General features: G+C 55.4%; 1 protein-coding gene across 12 annotated transcripts in view; it reads left to right on the top strand.

The window, feature by feature from the left end:
- The window catches only part of LOC122391066 (amyloid beta A4 precursor protein-binding family B member 1-interacting protein-like), a 96,758-nt gene that overhangs the window by 56,073 nt on the left and 18,948 nt on the right, over positions 1-21,737 (top strand). The window contains exon 1 of one of the 12 annotated variants that reach the window (XM_043384627.1): positions 1,415-3,276. The exons of 10 other annotated variants lie outside the window; for them this stretch is intronic. In XM_043384627.1, coding sequence (XP_043240562.1) covers positions 3,205-3,276 — 72 coding nt within the window. In that variant the 5' untranslated portion in view covers positions 1,415-3,204. Of the gene's footprint in view, positions 1-1,414; positions 3,277-21,737 lie in introns of those variants that run through there. One more of the 12 variants, XM_043384623.1, reaches the window with a different exon arrangement.

Below are 21,737 nucleotides of genomic sequence, written 5' to 3'. Positions count from 1 at the left end.
TCGGCCAAGTGTGACAGGGTGACAGACGGACACACACGCACGGCGTGCTGCGGTACCGGCCTGACGCGGCTCCTGTTACCGTCCCTCGGAGGACCGCGGGTCCGCGCGCTGTTTTACGAGGGATTGAATGCAGGTGTAATGGAGAAACACGTGTTACAGCCAGTATGTCGCAGAGGTGTTTGTGCTCAGACGGCGCTGTGTATTGAGTGCACTCAGAGTGGTCGGATGTGTAAGCGGCTGCAGAGTAACGGTTCGCGCTGATTGCGCAGTGCAGGGGGTAGCTGACTCGACGGAGATTCTATCAGACGCGACACGGTCAACTTTTGACACGTGACTTTCTGGAAGGGATACGATGTTGTGTTGTGTCTGATTTCATTCTACATTGAATTCAGTCGCCGGTGGCAGACGGGATGTTGACGCTGTCTGGGAGGAAAACAGCGAGATACTCGCGGTTGGCGCCTGCAGAGCCGATCCTTTTTATTCGCGGCGCAGCCAGTGAGCTGATAGCGCTGAAACGAGTGTCGGTCAAGTGAGAAAAGCTGCCAGAGAGGAAGGGATCAGAGCGCCAAACAATGGGGTTTGATCGGCCGGCCGCTCCGAGCTCCGACAGGCCGGCCGCCGCAATGAAAAGAAGGGGCGCGCTCGCTGATTGAAAGTGGCATTGTTGGTGAGGGATGGCTCCCCGGAGAGCCGCACCCGCCGGATTGTTTAGACTGCCGAGAGCAGAGCGGCATGTAAAGCATCCCGTGATGACCGGCGGGGCGACCTCCCGGCGCCACAAACGTCTCGCCGCGCCGATCGAGTGCGCCGATTACGTCGTCTGTGTGTCAGCCGCGCCGCTATTGTCGCCACAAACCAACTCAGAAGCTGCGGCGGTTATCTGCAATGGAAATATCAGCCCTCCATTGTCGCGGCTTGTGCCGGCGCCGCGTGGGGTGCCCTATAGACCTGTCCGCTCGCCCGGCCGTCTTTGTCACACCGCGGCCTCGATTTTTGTGCACGCGGCTTTGTGTGCACTGTATGCACACTATGCAATGCTTGTGGCTTGTTGACCGACGATTATTTACCTCTGATGTGTGTGACCCTCCGATGCAAGTTTACTCTCTCCGGGCCAACGGCATAGGCGAAGTGCTGTCTGTCGCTAGTTTTTGACGGCCGATAAGTGAGGTAGCAGCGTGGAGGCCGTTTTTTTCTGCCGCCAGATGTGTCTCGCCCTTATCGGAAGCCAATTGTGGACGCAGGTGCGCCGGGGCGTGGGCCCGGAGGCTGTGATATCGGCCCAGTTGTGACCCCAAAAACGTCCGTTTGATTTGTGACCCCTACTGGTAGACGATCGATTGATAAGTTTCCTAAGAAATGAGACGAGCCACCCACGTTGACCTCTATCCTGACCGTCGGATAGCTCAAAGCATGGCGCTTTATGTCCAGCGCAACACCCCTGGATCGTGTCAACCCTCAGCTGTCTCGTTCACTGACAGCCAAGTACCGCGCTGTGCTGCATCGAAGGCATTTACCACATGGTGCATGCCGCGCCTGGAAGTCATGGTTGATTGCCGCTGGAGCCGTCAAAGGGTGCTCTGTTTGAAAGGTGCCTGGTGAGGGTGTCATACGAATACATCGTATATTTTGACCCAGATAACAACAGTGACCCTGGGGTGCACCCCCTCCCTCGGCTGCCAGCGACGCCTCGGTAGCACTCCGCCCCCAACCCGCCCGCCGCCGGCACCGTCTCGGCCTCTCAATGGCGAGTTCTGCCAACAGATGTCACTAGTGGTAGCCGGCTGGGGACCGCTCTCCCAGCCGGAGCCGGCATACGGCGAGCCTGTCCGTGCCAAGGCCCTATGTCCGTGCCTAACAAAGCCTCACAGTCCATCTGCGCTGAATACGGCCGCCCGGTGCGGTGGCAGCCTCACGGCTCTCCGTCCTGCGCAGGGGAGGGAGAGGTGCATTGTGGTCCCCACACGCCGACAAACCCAGCGACCCGCGCAGGCCGCTCTCCGGGCGTTTTTCGACCCGCAGAGCGCGGCTGTCGGCACTGTGCGCCTCGCCGAGTTTGTCGCAAAAACGCGCTTTTGCGTCAGCGGTGCGGGCAGGAGTGGAACTCGTGGAAGGCCCACGCACCTGTGCTGTGGAGAACTGTTCCCGTGTTCCGGGTTCAGGGGGTGCACGTCCTTTCTCCATGAGAAAAGGCTGAAGACTGCTGCTGGTGACTCAAAAACTGATATTGGAGAGGTGCTTGTCCGGTCCGCGTCAATTCAGAGTCTTATTCGCTTCTGAAATCTACTGTCTGCTGTGTTGATTGCTCAATCATGCCCATAAATTGAAAATTGCAATTTATTTATTTAAATAAATAAAGAGTTTCGCATCCACCATAAATTCATTGAAACAATGTAATTTATCGGTAGACAATCTCGCGAGGGATGAAATCGGTCACAAATGATATCAATCATTTCCACTAGATAAGCTGTGTCCTTTCGTCGGTCAATGGCTACCCTCTCCGTCTTGGACATCCGTCCCGACCGAGCTGATGACTTCATGAGGTGACCTCACGGCTGACCCAGAGGTGGCCTCCAGGGCCAGCTGCGCACTGGGCCCGTATCGACCACCGGCACCGGAAGCTAGATCGTCTCCGTCCTTCCGGGCAGGCAGCGGAAGGACATCATCCGCCTTGGAGATTCTCAGCAGCGCCCGTGGCGTACAATTCCGTCCCTCCATCGCTGTGTCCTGTCGTCGTCAGTCTGTCGGGTCTGTCGGGTCAGCCCAACTCCGATAGACCTGCCCCGACTGTGAGAAGTCAGACGGGCCGTGGGGTCGCTCCGGCTCCCCGCTGGGTGACGGCCGCAGGTGCCCACCAGCCGCCGCCGACCGGCGCGCCTGGACCGGCAGCGGCAGCGGCGGTGGCGGCGGCGGCGGCGGTGCGGGGGCGACGGCGGCGCCCCCTGCCTCGGCCGGCCCCCTCCGAGCGGCGCTGATTCAGACGCCGGCGCGGGTTGTGCGCTCACCGCGGCGCCAGTCTGTCGCGAGCGGAGAGGCACGCGGGTGCGTGAGCGAGCGGGCAGAGCAGTCGCGAGCTGGCCGGCGAGGGGAGAGCGTTCGGCGGCGGGCGGACGGAGTTCACTGCCAGTGACAGAGCGACGTAACTTGTGACTGTGTGTGGGAGAGAACTAGTGAGTGTCGGTGACGGCGTTACGACCAGCAGCCAAGATGCTGGGCCGTGCGCCCTGTCGGATTTCCTTGTCTCCGACGAATTCGGACTACGAATATGACAGTGACGAGGTGAGTAACGCGGAGAGAGAGAGAGAGAGAGAGAGAGAGAGAGAGAGAGAGAGAGAGAGAGAGAGAGAGAGAGAGAGAGAGAGAGAGAGAGAGAGAGAGAGAGAGAGAGAGAGAGAGAGAGAGAGAGAGAGAGAGAGAGAGAGAGAGAGAGAGAGAGAGAGAGAGAGAGAGAGAGAGAGAGAGAGAGAGAGAGAGAGAGAGAGAGAGAGAGAGAGAGAGAGAGAGAGAGAGAGAGAGAGAGAGAGAGAGAGAGAGAGAGAGAGAGAGAGAGAGAGAGAGAGAGAGAGAGAGAGAGAGAGAGAGAGAGAGAGAGAGAGAGAGAGAGAGAGAGAGAGAGAGAGAGAGAGAGAGAGAGAGAGAGAGAGAGAGAGAGAGAGAGAGAGAGAGAGAGAGAGAGAGAGAGAGAGAGAGAGAGAGAGAGAGAGAGAGAGAGAGAGAGAGAGAGAGAGAGAGAGAGAGAGAGAGAGAGAGAGAGAGAGAGAGAGAGAGAGAGAGAGAGAGAGAGAGAGAGAGAGAGAGAGAGAGAGAGAGAGAGAGAGAGAGAGAGAGAGAGAGAGAGAGAGAGAGAGAGAGAGAGAGAGAGAGAGAGAGAGAGAGAGAGAGAGAGAGAGAGAGAGAGGAGAGAGAGAGAGAGAGAGAGAGAGAGAGGAGAGAGAGAGAGAGAGAGAGAGAGAGAGAGAGAGAGAGAGAGAGAGAGAGAGAGCAAGGTGCCTGCGGGATCATTGAAGCCCCATCGACACACTCCACTGTGCAGTCCCTTGGGGATCGAGCGGGCCGGGGCCGGTCCGGGGTACCCCAGTCGCTCCACGTGCATGGCTCGTCGACCGTGACTGGTTAGACGGGACCGGTCGGTCGGATCAACTGGGCCCGACCATGGGCCGGGCCGGCTCGGCCGACCACTTTCCGCTCCGGCGTGCTTTGTCTGTTGTTGGCCGGTGCGGTGCCGGCCGGTTCTTTGAGTGTCTTTGTGTGGTTTGTGTGAGGCTGGGATGATCGAAATGGGTACGTACCGAGAGAGAGGCAGTGGTGATTCAATCGTATGTGTGCGGTTAGAGCTAATTAGTCGGAATAGCATTTCTATGCTCCCATTTACTCATTCATCTGGAGTGACACTTCTGAAAAGGATCAACTTGCAATATATAGAGTTGACACAGCACATTTCGTGACGCCAGCTCCGTACAACACTAAGGTGATCGTGGCCGTGACCTGTGGACGTGACACTCGCACCGTTACCCAGTCGTGACGCGCGTAAGTGTCACGTCACGCGCCGGCCGCACCCGCCGCGATTGTCACCGATTGCTCCGGTCCGCCGCCCTGTCTCCGCGTCCGTTTGCGCACGCTCGTGTCGCTGCGATCCGCACGCCCGTTCTCCAAAGTTCCGATCGTGTTCCGCCCGCAAAACCGGCTTCTCAGAACCGTCGGCCGGTCAGCTATAGCGGCCAGTGCAGCAGCCGAGCCGGGCAGGTCAGTCCACGCACAATGCCCGAGCTTCCGCAGCGGGGGGCGCGTGTGCTCGCCGGATTAGCGCCCGCACGTGAATAGGACGGACAACGTGACGGTGCTAAACGTGGAGATGCGTAGCCGGGACGTGGCCGGCGCTGGACGTGACGCCGCGTGCTGCCACGTGGCGCCGCTGACCGCACGTGTCACGCCGCGTGATGGGTGCCGATCACGTCTGGCGTCTCGCGTTCAAATACCTCCGCCGAACCAAGTGCGTGCAATGCGTGGTGATGCGCCGAGTCACGTGACCGCTGATGAGGTCAGCAGCCCGGTGCTCCCCTCCCTCCGCTCTCGCATTGTCACCTCTATACCGCTGTCCCTACCGCCTCTGCCGTCTGTGGGATTAATTAAGCCGGCGCCGCCCGCCGTCCAATGTATTACCATAGCCATTGTGGCTGCGGCGCCGTGCGGCGGTGCGTCGGCTCTGTATGCCAGACGTTGGCGGCGGGGTAGGGGGGGGGGGGGCATTGAGGGGGCTGTGCACCATCGGCCCATGCAAGTCATCCGGCTCTATTTGGCCTCCAGCGCCCACCGGCCGGCGACTGTGCGTGCGGGACTTTTTGCTCAGCGCCGCTCGGTATAAACATGTCGGGGGTGGAGACTTGATTCGGCTGCGCGGAGGGATATGTGGAATGCAGACTCGGTGCCTGGATAGTACTATTGGGATTGTGTGGCCTTGACCACCGATTGCTGAAGCTGACTAGAAGCAGTTGCAATAGTTCAATTTGGTCCTCAGTTGCGTGCAGCTATTCACAGGCATTGCGCTGTGTCAGTGATATCCGCGGACCGGCACATCCAGCTCGCCGTCCGGGGAACCCATGCTCATGACACGTGTTTTACCGCCGCAGCCGTAGTACCGAGAACGCTTCGTCACGGCGAACACGAGAGCTGACGTGGATGGTCGGCTCCAAACGGGTGCCCGTTCGTCACTCGAGCGACCATTCTGGTCAATCAATCACCACCTATCAGATGGGAAACCTGTCGATGGCGGCAATTTTCGCTCATCGCTGCAGAGCCGGCGCACGTGCAGCGGTCGGCCGCGTGGGAAATGACCCCTCGGCTGACCTGTGGGGACCTGACCCGGCGGGTGGCGTCCGGCCGGCGACAGACCGGTCGTTGGCTGGCCCGCTATGCCGATGGGTGGGTGGGTGTGTTTATGTGTAGACTCCACATGGCCTTCACTCGAGGTGGTCTGGTGCATCATACGGACACGGCCTGGGGAGTTTTTGTTTGAGTAGTACCGAGAGTGGGTCCATCTGTAGGTCCTTCTGTAGCTCTGTTAGGTCCATGTGTCGAGGTCCGGTGGCCGCCCAGAACGATGGCCTGGCATGATCCCGCGGTGGACAATGAATGGTTTGGCTGTCAATGCTCGGCTTCGCCCCAGTTGTCCGACCTTTGTCCCGTGTGCCGTCCTCCGTTCGTTGACCCTTCACGCGCTCCCTGCGTGTCCCAAGCGGCGACACGCACACGCACCCTGCTGTTGGGACGCTTGCGGTCCACCGCACCCGTCCTCACCTCTCTGCGAACCGCCTCCGCCTACCACCGCCCTGTCGCCGCTCTGTGCCGCCCTGTCGCCGCCCTGTGCTACCCTCCACCCGTCCCCGACCCACCCACCTACCTCGCTGTGTCTTCCGCCTGCGACTCGGGAGTTATCCGCGTGTGCCGCCTGTCACCTGCCGATGGTGACAGCTGCTGACAGCCCGCCCGGGCGGAGCCGCTGCCAGCGCGGCGCCGGGTTTCTCCCACCTCTGACAGCTCCATCTCCCCGCCTCGACCGGACCGGTTCGCCGGAGTAGTGCGGAAAAAATCGGACACGATATGTCGGAATGATGCGAGGTTAGTTTGACGCCGTCCGTACCGGCCGCCGAGCTGAAGCGAGTATCGGAGAACGGATCACGGAACCGCTGCAGTGCAACCGATGGGCGCTCCGCTCGGGGGCGGCGCCGTCCGACCTTTCGACAAATCTCTGCGACTGTCACAGTTTGCAGATGGGCGCATATGACGCCTGTCATAGTTGGAAGGTGGACCACAGATCAAACAGGACGTGAAACGTTTGGCCTAAATTGCACTCCTCTGTGGTGTTCCGTTCCTAAATTAACCGCGACAGGTTTGGAACAGAGCACCCTTTCTCCGCTGACCAGTCACTTTATTCCGAGAACATACCCGAAATGCTGAGCCGTTCGGTATCCGGTGACCGGTCGTTTCCGGCTGTGACGTCACAGACTATTGTCCGTGGCCCCTGAGTGACGTCACCGACCTCCTGCGTGCGTGGCCGGCGCGAGCGAGAGCAGTGGAGGCCGAGAGTAGAGCTGACGAATTAGCTCGGACGGACCCGGCGCCCGGTGAGTCATCGGCTCGGAACTCTGAGTCATCGGCGCTGCGCCGTGACTCAAGGCGAAAAATGAGCGAAATTCTGACGTCTGGTGGGGTACTCCGGCACATTTACATTTCAAATCGCCATGGAAACAGGCTAGGAAAATTATCCGCCCAGAAGTAGTTTGAACTGAACGATAGATAAATGAGCGACTGCTTGTCAAGCATTAAATTCACCCTATGGCTTCCAACATATCCCAAGCCTCCGCCAAGTTTACGTCAATTTTTCATCGCCGATCTCGACAGCCAACAAACGAGCGGCCGGTCTTCCGGCGCCGGCGGGACCGAGTGTCGGCGGCTGCTCGGCAACCCACTGCACCGCCCTCTCTGACCCCGTACTCCCGATCGTCGATCGAGGCGCGTCAGACGGAGCTCCTCAGCCGAACGGCGCAGCGGCAGATTGCAGCCACCTGGGCTGCAGCGATGCAGCCCCAGACTGGCAGCAGTTGAAATCCGGGTCAGATGGCTGCAGTGGAGCGAATGGAATGGCACAGGAGCGGAAACGCCGCGCCTTTGTGCCGACTGCAAGCTAGTTTCATTGATATTTTGCTAGCTACATGAATGGTCCGTAAATTCAGTGGTCGAACTCGATTGTATAGCGTTGTTTGCCGTTTGTTCAACGGTAGCTACAGATAGGACGGAGCAGCTCAATACTCAAACGTTTTAAACATAGGTATATAATATGCGATCATGGCTGCCTATGGTGCTCCTTTCCTCGAATTAAGCTTTGTCGCTCGTCCCTCTCGGCCGATTTACCCAGTCGTCGCTAATAGTGGTGTCATTTTCCAAAAAATGGCTGACCGATACCGACCGAAACCGAATTTTGGGAAACATTTCCGACCGAATACCGACCGATAACATCCCAAGCCAAAATTTGACCGAAATTTGACCGAAATTCTAGTTGCTATTATTTTAACCCCAAATTAAATAATTTGGTAAATGCTGATGGAAAATAATGGGAAATAGCATTTCAGTCCAAGTTCAGTCAATTCTTAGCCACTGCAAAATACATTTTTTGTGGTAGAAGTTACATTGCTAAGGGTAGATTGCATGGTAAATTGGCTAAGGGTACATTGCATTTAACTAGGTAAAAATGGAATGCTTTCTCTTTTTGAAAATGGTTTTACTGACAGGGTGACCGAAAATGTCCGATATTTGGGGGGCCTGACCGACCGATTACCGAATCGGTCAGCACATCTTTTCGGTAACCGAATTTTTCGGTATCCGATTGACACCACTAGTCGCTAATATCGCTCGCTGCCAACTGGACCGGTCGTTGCTCTCTCTGAGGTGCCACGCGCCAAGTCACCGCCGCCTGTAACTCATTCGAACAGGGCCTAACTCACGTGTGCCCCTGTCGGAATTTGTAAAGGTCCTGTGCTGTAGTTACATGCAGATGTAGGTGCGGAGTTCTGCGGAGAAGCACGGGGTTATGACAGAGGAATGGCCATGGGATGACTGCCGCGGACAGCGTTTGGAACATGGGGACAGCCTGACCGGGCTGCAGTGCCGTCCAGTGCTTTCTTGGGATCGGGCTGTCTGAAGTTTTGCCTATAAACCAGTTTTTCGCATGTACAAATTTAACGGCTGACGTTGGGTATTGGATGGGTGAGCACAGTCGTGCTGACATCGAGTCATCGTAAAATGCTCGCTTCCCATGTAGGCATGCGTTTTTGTATCGAGAGAGCCCCACTTTGGTAGCGTGCGAAATGGACTTCCAAAGACGGAAAATACACGTTACCTTACTGCTACAAGAGTGGAGGGCAGTTTTTGGTCGGTTTTGGAATGTGCAGTAGCGGTGAACAGCGCGTAGCAGTGCCGATTTTTCTGCCACTGTGCGGTGTTTCTGGCGGATCAGCTGCAGTTGGCGGTGATCGCGCCAGATCGAGCCGCGATAGGACGGGCAGCTTGTGACGTCAAGGTGACGTATGTGCACGGATTCTCTGTCTCTGTGCACTCTGCAGAGGTGCAAACTTTGAGAAACTTAGTTGGTAGTTCACTGGATTGTTGTAGAGCGCTCGTAGAGGTGGAGCGTGTACGCCGACTTCAGTTACCTACGTCTGACTTCCTCTTCTCTTGTTGAGAAGGAATGACCTGAAATTGAAATGGCCCGTCGGCGTTGGATGGTAGATGCGTCAGCAGCATTAATACTTTGTGGAATTTGCAAAAGGTTTTCAAGCCTCATCAAATAAGTATCATTGCCCGTTCCCGTCTCTAAGCCCATTTTCCCTGAACCTTTCCCCTTTGAGCTCAGCAATTGAGATAAACATCCGCACAGCTGCGCGCGGCCTAATCGCTGTGGGCCTTTGTAGCCTGTTATTCGCTCATATGCTCTATTAGCCGAGCGTCTCTGCCCGTGAGACTTAATTACTTAACTGATGAAACTCTTTCTCTCAAATGAGCGAGATGTGTAAAAAAGGAAAAATAAAACGTGGCGATATGAAGGCATCGCTGTCTGAGTTATCTGACTTGATTGAAGGGGTGATCGGCAACTGGCATGCTTGCTTTCAAGTTGTGTTCCTTGTTTGTTCCTCTAACGCGCAATATTTTCCAGGTCCTAAAGCTGGCTCGTTTGTTGAATTCAGCTCACATCTCTCTCACTAAATGATCGCCGGAGCCTGTCTCATGTTTCAAAGTTTTTCCTCGGTCCATAAACCCAGTTCGTCGCGAGCAGTAAACCGGCATGAAATTGCTTATTCGAGTTGGGGATTTACGGTCACCGCTGCCAGCCTGGCCGGTGGGACTTTATGAACCGTCCGGCGTTCTTCATCGGTGCGCCATCACCAGAATACCCCGAGGTCTCGCGTCTCATGCAGCGCTCTCGGCCCACTACCGTATGAAAACAATAACAGAAGCTGGCCGGCTGTTGTTTCTTCGGACGTGGGAGTTGCCTCTGAGAAAGCTGCAACGCTCCGCGGCTGGATGTCGGTCTGTTTGCAGGATGAGATGTCGCCGAGACGGATGGTGTGGCCAATGGCGGTCGTGTTGTGGCTGCATGGTGGCCGCAAAGATGTCATCCCTTCCACCGGAAGTCGTTCTGTACTTTGGAATCCGTTATAGGCCCACAAAGCGGAGAGTAAACAGCAACTAAAGCCATGACTCTATTTATTGCCCAGCTGTTCCACTCAAGCTGTCCCTCTACCCTGCCTCCCTTCATCTGCGGTATCTAGATTCACCACCCTCTTCTCTGTATTCCTTACTTACGACAGACATAAGGTCACTGGGCATGCAGAGGACAGCTCACGGCTTGAGGACAGCTTGTACCCTCACCAAAATATTTCAAATCGATCTGGAGTACCGATTCTAAATTTCACGATTGAGGAACAAACTGGAAAGAAATAAACAAGTTAGTTTTTATCGCTCTCAAAATATTCCTGCGACAACTCGAGTTGTTTTAGAGCAGCATCCGTCTCTGTGTCCGCCCCGCCCCCGGTGTCCCTCCCAGCCCCAGGATCCCGCCGCCTTCCGGCCGCCGGTCGGCCACTCTGCCGGCTGCCCGGTCGCTGCAGAGCCGACCCAGCTAAATAAACCTCTGCCGCTGCCCGGTCGCCGCGCCATGACGTCAGACGGCGGCAGCCCTGTCTCGTCGGGAGATATGGGACGCCGGCACCGGCGCCGTCGCCGCCAGCCCGGCCGTGTCCAATACAAGACACGTGCTGTGTCGTACCGTGTCTAATCCGGCACATGTGCTGTGTCGGACTCGATGGATGGGACGGCGCGATGGGACAGAGTCGTAAGGGCCATGTGCAGATTTGGGGACGTCTCGCTCGGGATCTGTAGGAAGAAGCAGCTGGAGCACTGGTGAAAGTGCCGGTGGGGGCTGCCGCGGCAGTGGTAATGATGTTGATAGTTTCGGCTGTGCTCGTTGCGGAGGCTGCAGCAGAGGCCTGCTGGATGTTTGAATCTCGTTAAAACCGGACTGTTTTCGATGCTCGGTCGTAATGAGCACCCGGACCTCCTCCTCATCAGGGCGGCTAGTGATTCCTTACTCCTTACCTAAGACGCTAATGGACTCTGCGGTGTATTTCACACTGAATCGAACACCGGGGATTAGTTAGGAGCCGAGAACGGGTGCCTGTTTCCACCCGAGTCGCAGTCATTTGGCGAGGGGATTTCCATCACTGCCGTCAGCGCAGCCCGGCCGACCCTTCTGGCAGCAGGCGGGCAGACGCGCCGTTCACAGCTGGCGCCGCGTCCCTTCCGCTCCCGCCGTTCCGCTCCCTCCCCGGCGGCCATGGGACGGGCGCACGTGGCGTCCGTACTCCGTGTCCCTGTGCTGTGTAATCGACTGCCGCAGGTGGTCCCGCTACGCTGCCAGCGTCGGGGAAGGGTCGGAGAGCGTGTGCGGCTGCTCATGGCGCCCCGACGGTCCCCGTCACACGGACCCCTCCCCTAGTTACGGTCTCGTCAGACGCCCTGTTCTTTGTAATTGTGTGGACGATAATTGGCTGTGAAGGACTCTGGCCAAGGACAAGGATGTCAGCTTGCTTATTTCGTTAAATTTGAAGCTGCATTGACTAGAGTGAAGAAGGGTTGATAACGAATTGGACTTCGTTGTCGTTCTCACTTCTCTCACTTCAATTCATGTTTCTGCTTAGTCATCCATTATTCCAATAAGGTGCCAATACTGTCCTTGCGTCTTCGGTACAAGTCGCTTGACCCTCCGCGGCGTATTCGGCGCACCTGCGGCGGATTCGGCGCGTCCGAGCGCCCCCAGCGCGCCGGACTCGTCTCCCCATCGACCGGGGACTGTGCGGCCGCTGCTGCCGCCGCGTGCAGACGCGCCCGAGCCGGCTCCTCCGTCGACGGCGTCGGAGCCGACGGAAGAACGCCAGGGGTGGTGGAACATCGTCACTGAGGCTCTTGGTGGGCTGTTGGAGACGCTGGAGACCCAGTGGAAGGCTTAGGACGTGTGAGATTAGAGGCGTATTGTGTTGAGGGTGACGGAAATACTTGGATCAGCGCCTTCCCGGAAGCCTTGGTTGTGAAGCCCGTAACTTGAGATCCGACTGCTGTGTAGGACAAAACACAGGCAGTGTCAAGGCGATTGGATCAGTACAGACCTGGCCACAGCGTTCTGGAAAGGTGGTGGTGGTCATATATCTGACAAACTGCGGAGAAAAGACAGTGTTTTGGGGAGGTCCGTGAGTGCTCGGTTATTGCTCGACGTTTGGTACGTTTGAAACATTGAGCTAGGCAGCACGGACTTGTGAATTCTCGTGAACAGTTGTGTGCGGGTTTCCCTGGGGTAGTTAGAAGACATTGTTAGGTATATGTGAGCGACATCGAACGTCCAGTGATTTACTTCACTGCCACCGCCTCAGGCACAGGATTTCGGGAACAATGTTCGGGATCATCAGAAGGAAACTTTTCGCCACCAAGGTAACTATGTCTTCCTCCTGGCACTGAAATTTATCCTGTTCTTTTCATCTAACAATCAGTGAGATTTAATTAATTCAATTTTATGACCTGACTTCGATTCATAGCGATGTAAGAAGCTGTTCGCCTTTTCGGATGTTATAGACTTGCGGTATAGGATGCAGTTACGCCCGTGTAGAAATCAAAGCTCGTAGTAAACCACAAAACATGCCTCGTATTTCGACTCTTGTCCTGTGTTTTACACAAGTCACCTTCCCCATTCCCCATTCCCCCTTCCCCCTTCCCCCTCTGGCCTCCCCCATTGGCCTCCGCTGTTGCCCAGTCAGCGTTGCCAGCCATTGGTTCGGCGAGATCTACCCGGCCAACTAACACAGTAGTGGTTGGCAGCGCCACACTACCCGTCTGACCCCGCTGATCGGAGGTGACATTGAGCTGATGACGGGCTGTTAACCGGCTACCGGCCCGCCCCAGTCGGAAAGCCCCGCGGCCGGCCCGGCTGAGCTGCGCCAGCCCGGGAGATACCCACCGCTGACCGCTGCCAGCTCTTTTGTCTGCCGGTGCTGGCTCGTCTTCCCGGTCATGGTTCTGTATCAATAGGAGGGTGTTGTGTGTATCTCTCCGCTCACTGCTGCGCGAGTAGCTCTGTTGTCTAAGAATATTGTCTTCGTGCCAGGTCTTGTGTTCACTGGTAGTATTACTGCTCACTGTCACGGTTGCGGCACGCACGTCCATCGCCGGACGCCGTCCTACCACCATGACCTTCCTCGCCGAGGCGCTGGCAACTTTCCGAGTCCCTAATCACAGTCTGACGTCCCAACACCTTGATGTCAGTTCCCTCATCAGACTGCATCTGTGTTTGCTGCCAACCGCAGCATCCTCCGACACATCAGAACTATGTGTCGTGCCGGCAACTCCCCTGTGGCTCGGGGTACGCTGATGGGCAGACCCGGGACGGATTGAGGCAATCAGCCGTGGAATTGGCGAATCCATTTCCGCGTCTGCGGCCGACTGACGCACCGGAAATGTCTGAGTTTGTGGCGGCGGGCCCGGCGCGGCGGTCGTCTGCTGCGGCCATCCCAGCGCGGGCGGTCGTCTGTTCAGCGGAGCTGTCTCGTTGATGTCCGCAGACCTCAGTGTTTTTCTCAGAGTCTCCCTCCCTCCCTCAGTGTTAGCAGTGATGGGGTGGGCGGACAATACTATCGTCTCTGCCCGTCACTCCCCAACGCTCACCCCTCGGATTGCTGAGGAAGCCTGGACACAGCCGCCTCTTGGCCAGTGTTTATGGTGTAAACAGAACCCATACATCGTCGTACGCGTCGTACGAATCGTGCCCAGTCGTTGCTGCCGTACATCCTTCCAGCGTCGCCGCCGTTGCGTCGGCACCACATCCCCGTCGTCTCCGTCGATTCCGCCGCCGCCGCTGACGGGGAGAGGTGGCAGCGGTGTGCGTGTGTGCGCGCTGATTGCTTTGAGCGGGCACCACTACAAAGGGCGCGCGCTCAGCCGGTTCCCACACCGAGTGCGCGCCATTGTTGTGGCGGTGGCGGGGCGCGCGAGCCGCTGCTGATTAGGCTAATTACGGACGGTACCCTGATGGAGCACCTATACGGCGCTGCCGGGCTCCGAACGGGACTCCGGGTGGTGTGGACCGGTGTGGGGACACGGAGCGGATGGGCGGGTGCGCTAAACCACGGTGAAATTTTTCTGTCGCAAAAAATTGTAATGAGAGTGCGATAAACGTATCGTCATAGTTTCGATCTGGCTAGAATGCTTGAATTTTTTGTTGCATATTTCCTTGTCAACAATCTGCAGGTACCGGTTTGCTAGATAATCACAACATCGTTATCTTTCGGCATTCATTTCCGGACCATTTAAATATTCACACGCTTAAAATAACCAGCTCGTGTGAACGTCGGCAGGCGAGCTCCGCTGGGAACTGCATGGTTAGCGGCCCGTGGCAGAGCCTTACATATCGGGCGAACGCACTCGGCGGCACCGCTGCTCCAGTGCGGGCCTGGAAACGAGTCTGCCAGTGACACGGTGCCTGGGCGCATTAGCCGAGTTAGCGGGCCTCGCTGGCGCCGATCCTTCGCCGCCGCCGCTGCGCAAGAGAGTAAACATCCCCGACCGCAGCTCCGCAGCTCGCAGCTACGACCCGCAACTCAGGAGCTGCAGCAGCTCGACCGGCGTCCGGGGCTGGGCCAGTCTGCCGACCGGCGCGGCGCCACCGTATAATTTATAGACCGGGCCCGCCGGCGAGATTGAGACCGCTGCCGCTGCCGACGGTGCGGCCAGCGTTCGGCGGCGTCGGCGCCGGCGGACTGATCGTATTATAGCTCTGTTTTGCATACGCGCCGGACGCGGAAGCTGGCGAGCTGCGACGATCCGGCGTCGACAGTCTGGCGGGCGTCGGCGCGTTTTTCGCACGTGATGGCTCGCTGTAGGTCGTCGCCAGAGCGGAGGGGTGATTTAAATACCGGGCCGCGCTCCACTGTTCGGGTTATCTCGCCTCTGGAGCGGCCGAGGAGCAGCCGGGAATGGTTTAGAGCGGCGGCATCAGAAAACAATCGGTCCGCTCTATCGCGCAGTGGGCCGTTAGTTCGGCGGCGCTATCGGAAAGAGGCATTTTGGCATGGGAGTGGTGGATGTTATCGCCCTCCCGACTCGTTTTAGAAAATGGACAGGCAGAGGAGAGAAAATTGGGGCGGTAGCGAGGGAGTGTAGTGCGTGAGGGCTGGCATCACCGTCAGGTAGCGTGCTGAAGCTCATAGATCACCAGTAGTGCGTTACCGCCGCCGGAGTGGCGGAGTCGACCGCATCTCCCGCCGCCGCTGCCTGGGCAATTTCACACGGCTGAGAACACTAGGAGCGTGCTGGACCCGCACAGAGTGGTGAGACGGAGTGGTCTGCGCCCTCCCCATCGCTCTCCCTCTCACGCTCCCCCGCCCTCCTCCTCTTTCCACTCTCAACTCCCTCGCCTCCCCCAGCTGCAATATCGGGTGTCGCGGCGTTTTTGCGCGGTCGCCAGTTGCGGCGCGACGTGCGTCGGCGCTCGCCGCGACTAATTGGTCGCTTTTCGCCGAGCTGGGGACGGCCCTCAGCCTGAGAGGCTCGGGAGACTGAAGGGTTCCGTGCCGCGCCGGAGCGGACGGTCCGGGGACCATGTGGAGGGTCGCCCCGGTCCGCCCAAGCCGCCGCCGTGAGGACTCTGAAGGGCCTCTTCAGAGGCTCTCTGAGAGCTATGAGTCACTCCGCTAATGATGTGGAGCGTTGCAGGCGGCGGTCACAGCCTAACGCGAAGATGACCAGCGCGTAGCGGGTGTGACGGAGGGTGGGAAACGGGAGGGATCCGCGGCACTGCGGTGGGTGCGGCGGTAGCGCGCAGTGCAGGATCGTCCCCTGGGGCTCCAGGACTGATGTCCTGTCGGAGCCTGTCGGCGCTCGCGGCCGCTGACAGGAAATCAATGTCTCTGCAGTCAGGTCGCCGGGCCTGTGGGGCCGCTGACGGAGATCGTCTGTTTCTGTAACGTCGCCGGCGATTTCTGTAGATTATTACAGACGGTCGCCAGATGCGGGGATTTAATCCGCCTTCGGGGGATTTTGCCGACCTTTCAGCCGATAATATGATTGTCGCGTGCTGAACGATTTATTAGGCGCCCAGCTCGCTGGCGACAAGTTCCTCAAACTTCCGCGTTCGGCGCGAGTTTTGCAACGGCCTCGCGTTTGGCGAAATGCTCCACTCACAGACCTGATGAAAATGTGCGGCAGACCCAAGTTGGTGCACTCGGTCTGGGCAGGTAATGCAATATTCCCGCGAGAAATGACTTTCATCGGCGGTTGGTGCGGCCATTGGGAGCGGCTACCCTGGGGAAAGTCGCGCGCCGCAACCAATCTGCGGCCATTTCGGTGAACGTGTTCGCCTTTGTCGTCGTCCAGCGCCGTAATGTAGTGGCTCGGCGGCACTGCCGTCTCATAAGGCGCCGGCGGAGGCGGCGGCCGGTGGGAGACCTCCGCTGCTAATGTCGGTAACGAGACGACATCTGGGGACGTCGCGAGGTGCGTTAGGGCCGCCGGCACAGCTGCAGACCAATCCTTCTCTGTCGTCTGCTGATGACCTGCGTTAGGCCGAGGCGCGGCGGTGACCCGGGAGTACGTAATGGACTGCTGGGGCCGCCCCCGCCCCCGCTCCGGGCCGGCCGGCGGAGGGTGCACTCATTGGCGTAATGGGCGAGACTGAGGGTCTGATGCTCCGTCGTGAACGACACGTCGAGGGAGGCGGCAGCGCCTGCACTACGTCCGTGCCAGGTCCAGGAGTAACGGCGTCCACCCCACCGGTCATCCGAGCGATACGAGCCCCGAACGCCGCATAGCTGTCCGGAGGGAGGAGCGATGGTCCCCCACTGATGGCCCCATGACGTGGGGCGGTTCGCACGACCAGAGAGGGGCTACAACTAGGGGCGTGTGATAGTAATGAAGCGAGACATACGCCGGTCCCGGGGGTCGGGTTGCGTGCCCTTGCCACGTCAGCCTCCAGCGGTGAGTCGCCGCCGCCCCCGCCCCCGCCCGGTGAGTAACGTGTCACAAACAGCGGTGGGGCGGCGCCGCCCACGCGCTCCCCGGTGCCGCCGCCTCTCGGCGACACGGGCATCGGTCAGCGCCGTGTGGGTCCGAGGTTTTCGGCGGCCTACGCGCCGCGCTGGGGTGTTGTTGTCACCCATCGATGGTTAGACACGATCGGAAACGTGTCGTGGTTAGACACGATCGGAAACGTGTCGATGGCTGAAGAAGGGTTCATCGGGGAGTAAACAAATTCGTTCACTGTCAGATTAGAAAGCTTTTACAGTCGCTGTTTCACTTTGATGCCTCACTCGGCTGGAAACGTACAACTTTTTTCATTCGGTATGTCTTTGTTCAGTTTTTTTTTTTGTTTCCTAGTTTTTAAATCAATTTTAGCTTTTGCTTTTGCTATTTGATTCAGGAATCCAGGAAACCTGCTGAAAACTGCGAAAGTACAACATTTCCATCCAGTACAGACGTCCGATATTTCCGTTTCCGCCCATTCGTCTGGCTCTCAGGGCCCTCCGCTGTCGTGGGCCGGGAGGAAGCGTCGATATCAGTTGGCCCACTCCGGAGCTCGCTCGGCATTCGGCGGGATTACCCAGTAATTTATTCTGATCCGCCGCCGAGCGGCCGTCCGAATTAAGCGCGTAATGTGGACTGGACTCATTTGCTCTGTCGGTGGAATATAAATTCAGCGTCGATGCTAGCGCTGTGGCGGTTCCATTTCCCTCGTCTGGGATTTGTGTGCTGCTTGGGCTACCACATTTATCTCCCCCAGTGAGACTAGGAATGGTCCGAGGGAGGTCTGGATATGGGTTTGGTAGACCCGGGGTGAGTGAAGACATCAAACATCGTCTCGGAGGTGACCACTGATATGAAGATGACCGGGTCTATGTCTCTTAATTACTGCAGAAGTGACCTGGCACGCGCCCGGGTCGATACATACATACATACATACACATTTATTTTCAGCATTACAAATGAGCAAAACATACACAAAAATATTATAAGATTGGTGCAAAAGAATAAAAATTCTTAAATTAAAGCACCTCTCTTAATCAATCGGTATAAAAAAACATGAGTATTACATAAAAAACACAACATAATATGAAAACAAGTCTGTTTGACCACCGCCAAGCCGCGCCACACCCACCGCTCGCTGGTTTCAATTAAAGTTGCTGCCCCCAGGCGACACGACGAACCGTCCGGCCCGCCGTCCGCCGCTGGATGCTATTGCTTCTGGAATCTTTTAGTTTTGATAATATAATTTTGGAATAATTTCGCTACTTTGATCTGATCGTTTTTGTTGAGGCCTCTACCATACAGCAATAAGTTAAGTTTAGATACGCTGTTACAGTTGTTAAATATGGGTATAATTATTGAAACTTGTCCGAAAAGTTCAGAGCGTAGCACTTGGAAACGGTGACAATTTAGAACGAAATGTGCTACAGTCTCTTTTGGGCTCCCACACTCACAGCAGGGAGAAGAAGATTTTTGGATTTGGTAGAGATGAGCTTTTAGGACAGTTGCGTTCAGCCTAAGTCTTGCATGCTGAATGTTTCCAAACTTTGATCCAGTATTATTATATGGTGGGACGGTCCCTGCACAAAGTCTGGTCTCTATCGCTCGTTGGAAGGATTTGGGGCTGGGATCGGTTCTGATGGATTCTGGTAAAATGTTCCAATCTCTGGTCGTCTTAGGAATAAAAGATTGTTTAAAAAGTGATGTTCTGTTGTTTGGGAGTGTGAGATTGGTGGCATTGCGAAGAGCACGACCCGTGTTGTCTTGTCTGGTTTGTGGTAGTATGTCCCTTATGTATTGCGGCAAGTCAGCGAAATGATTTATCAGCTTGTTGTAAAATATCAGTCGGTGTTTTTTTCGTCGTGTTTCTAAGGTGTCCCAGCCTAGGTCTAAAAGGAGCTTGTTATGAGATGTGTTAAATAACGCACCCGTCACTAGACGTGCTGCCCTTGCGTGTAGTCGTTCTAGTCGTAGTTTGTCTTTGGTCGTTATTAGTCCGTCGTATACAATGTCACTGTAGTCAAATATTGGAAGTATATAGGTGTTGTATATCTGGTTTAGGATGTCACGTGGTAAATATTTAGCGATTGGATATAGGGGACTTAGCGCAGTATTAACCTTTTTAATTATGATATTGATGTGGTTGTGAAATCTCAGATCCGTCGATAGTGTAAGACCGAGGTGAGGGTGACTACTTGACAGAGGTATGCAACTGTCATCGAATGACAACGATGGTGAGTGAGAAGACGTCACGTGACTAAAAATTACCTGTTTGGTTTTAGCCGCACTAAAGCTGATGAGCCAATCTGTACCAAAGTTAGAAATTATATTAAGGTCAGTTTGTAAGGATTTAAAAACTTCGTCTCGGTTTGAGTCGGCTACGGGTCGCTGCCCGGGAAGCGCAATGAGCTGTGAGGGGTTTCGTGAGTATGATGCGTATAGTGATGTGTCATCTGCGTAAAATAGAGATTCGTTATGAGTGATGTCAGCGAGGTCATTAAGGTAAATGAGGGCAAGTAATGGACCCAGGACGCTACCTTGCGGGCATCCGGTGTTAATAAGACGGGACTGAGAAAAATTGTCATTAACACACACTCGGATACTTCGGTCAGCTAAATAAGACTTAAGCCATGCATGAAGTGTACCTGTAATTCCGAATAGTGTCTTGCATTTATATAAAAGACCTGCGTGCCAAATTTTGTCAAAATATTTACTTATATCTAAAAATATTGTTGTAAAATCGTTGCCAGTATCGAGTGCGCTGTACAGTTTGTGTGTGAGGTAAACAAGTTGAAGGTGAGTACTATGATGTGGCCTGTAGCCGCTTTGTTTGTCGGTAAGAAGATTATTTTCGGTTATGTGACTGTAAATGCGGTTAAAAATGATTTTTTCAAAGATTTTAGAAATGCAGGGTAAAAGACTGATGGGTCGATAGTTTGATGGATCTGATGCTGAGCCTTTTCTCTTAAAAATAGCGTGAACCTTTGCTTCTTTCCAAATTGACGGAAAATGACCTTGATTTATCGATTGATTAAAAAGTTTAGTTAGTGGTGTCACTATTAAAAGTGCTACTAGTTTTAAAATTTTTGGTGGGAGATTATCGGGACCACATGATTTGTTTACGTCAAGTGAGTTTAAAAGATTAAGTACTTCTCTCTCCGTAATAGTTATTGTATTTAAGATCGGAACCGGGGATTCTGGCGTTAAAACTGGTATTTGTTTGTCACTGGTCTCTAATATTGACTGATTAGCAAAGTAATTACAAAGTAAATTTGCTTTATCGTTATCATCAGTTGTTGTCTCACCGTCTGGTTTGATGAGTGGTGGTAATACGTGCGCTTTGGATCTTCCGGTCATTTGCCTTAAAATATTATGGTATTTGTGCGGATTGTTTTTCGTAGATAAAAGTTGCTGTACTTGATTTATCCTATACGCTTCTTTTAATTTTTTATTTAGTTCAGTAGCTACGTTTCTCTGCCGTCTCCATCTAGCCCAGCACTCGTCTGTCTGTAGTTTGAGCGCCTTTCTGAATAGTCTGTCTCGTTTTCGGGCTTCCCGTTTTAGTTCATTATTGTACCATGGCTTGCTATTTGGTCTAGTGCGTATTATTCTAGTCGGTATTGCTTTGTCTGCTGCGCTCAAAATTGCATGTGTGAAATCCACGGTGGCCTGGTCAGTGTTTTGATTAATAATATTATCCCAGTCAGTTTGTAAAAGTTCGTTTGTGAGCATATCTGCGTCGAGTAGGTGGAAATCTCGTACCGTCTTTGTAGTGCTCTCTATAATTGGTTTTGTTATTTTCACTGTTACGTATACCGGAAAATGGTCAATCTGGGAGAATGGGGAAGCCACACCATGGTCGACCACCTGGTCTCTGTCAGATATAAAAATTAAATCTCTTAAATTTGCAGTGCTAGCGTTTGTTGCTCGATGCTCGATGCTCGATGCTCGTACGTGCTCTAAAGGCTGCATGAGCGTGAGAGCTCTGGGAGTCACGTTCTCTCCTCTCCACCTCCGCACACCATAGGAGCCTGGCCATCGTTCGTCGGTCGACGGCAGGTATCCATCGTCTGTCCACTGTCGGTCCCTCTCCCCAGTACCGTCCCCTCCGCAGTGCTCCCCTCCCCTCCCTCCCCTCCCCTCCCCTCCCCTGCCGCCATCGCCGTCACCGCCCCGATGACGGACGCTATGGATGACTCATCGCCGACGATCGATTGCCGCGAGATCCTCTAGCCGAGGGGAGTTTTTTGATTGGGGAGCGCGCCACCAGGCCCGGGGAGCCGGTCGAGCCCTCAGTGCTGTGACAGTGTTCAGTGCGCGGCATGGTCAGTAGTGAGACCGGTGCCTGTGGAGAACAGTGTTGGGTGCTGCGCGCAGCACCCAACAGCCGCGGCTGTGGAAAGGTGTTGATTTCGATTAGATGTGTTGTGCTGGGAGAGGTTGATTGCAGGGCCTAGAAACGAGGTGAGTGCGCATTGATAAGCTCACGGCTAGCATGGACTGTGCGAGAAGAAAGTGATGTTTGTTGCGGATTATTTTGGACCAAGTGATTACCAGAAAAGGACTGACTACCATCGAAACATTTTCAATCTTGACCTGCTTCACTCCATTCCCTGTAACTCAGCACT

This window comes from Amphibalanus amphitrite, unplaced genomic scaffold (assembly GCF_019059575.1).
Source record: "Amphibalanus amphitrite isolate SeventyFive unplaced genomic scaffold, NRLGWU_Aamphi_draft 000420F_arrow, whole genome shotgun sequence".
In the NCBI taxonomy this organism is placed as follows: domain Eukaryota; kingdom Metazoa; phylum Arthropoda; class Thecostraca; order Balanomorpha; family Balanidae; genus Amphibalanus; species Amphibalanus amphitrite.
This window is presented reverse-complemented; position numbering and strand designations above follow the sequence as displayed.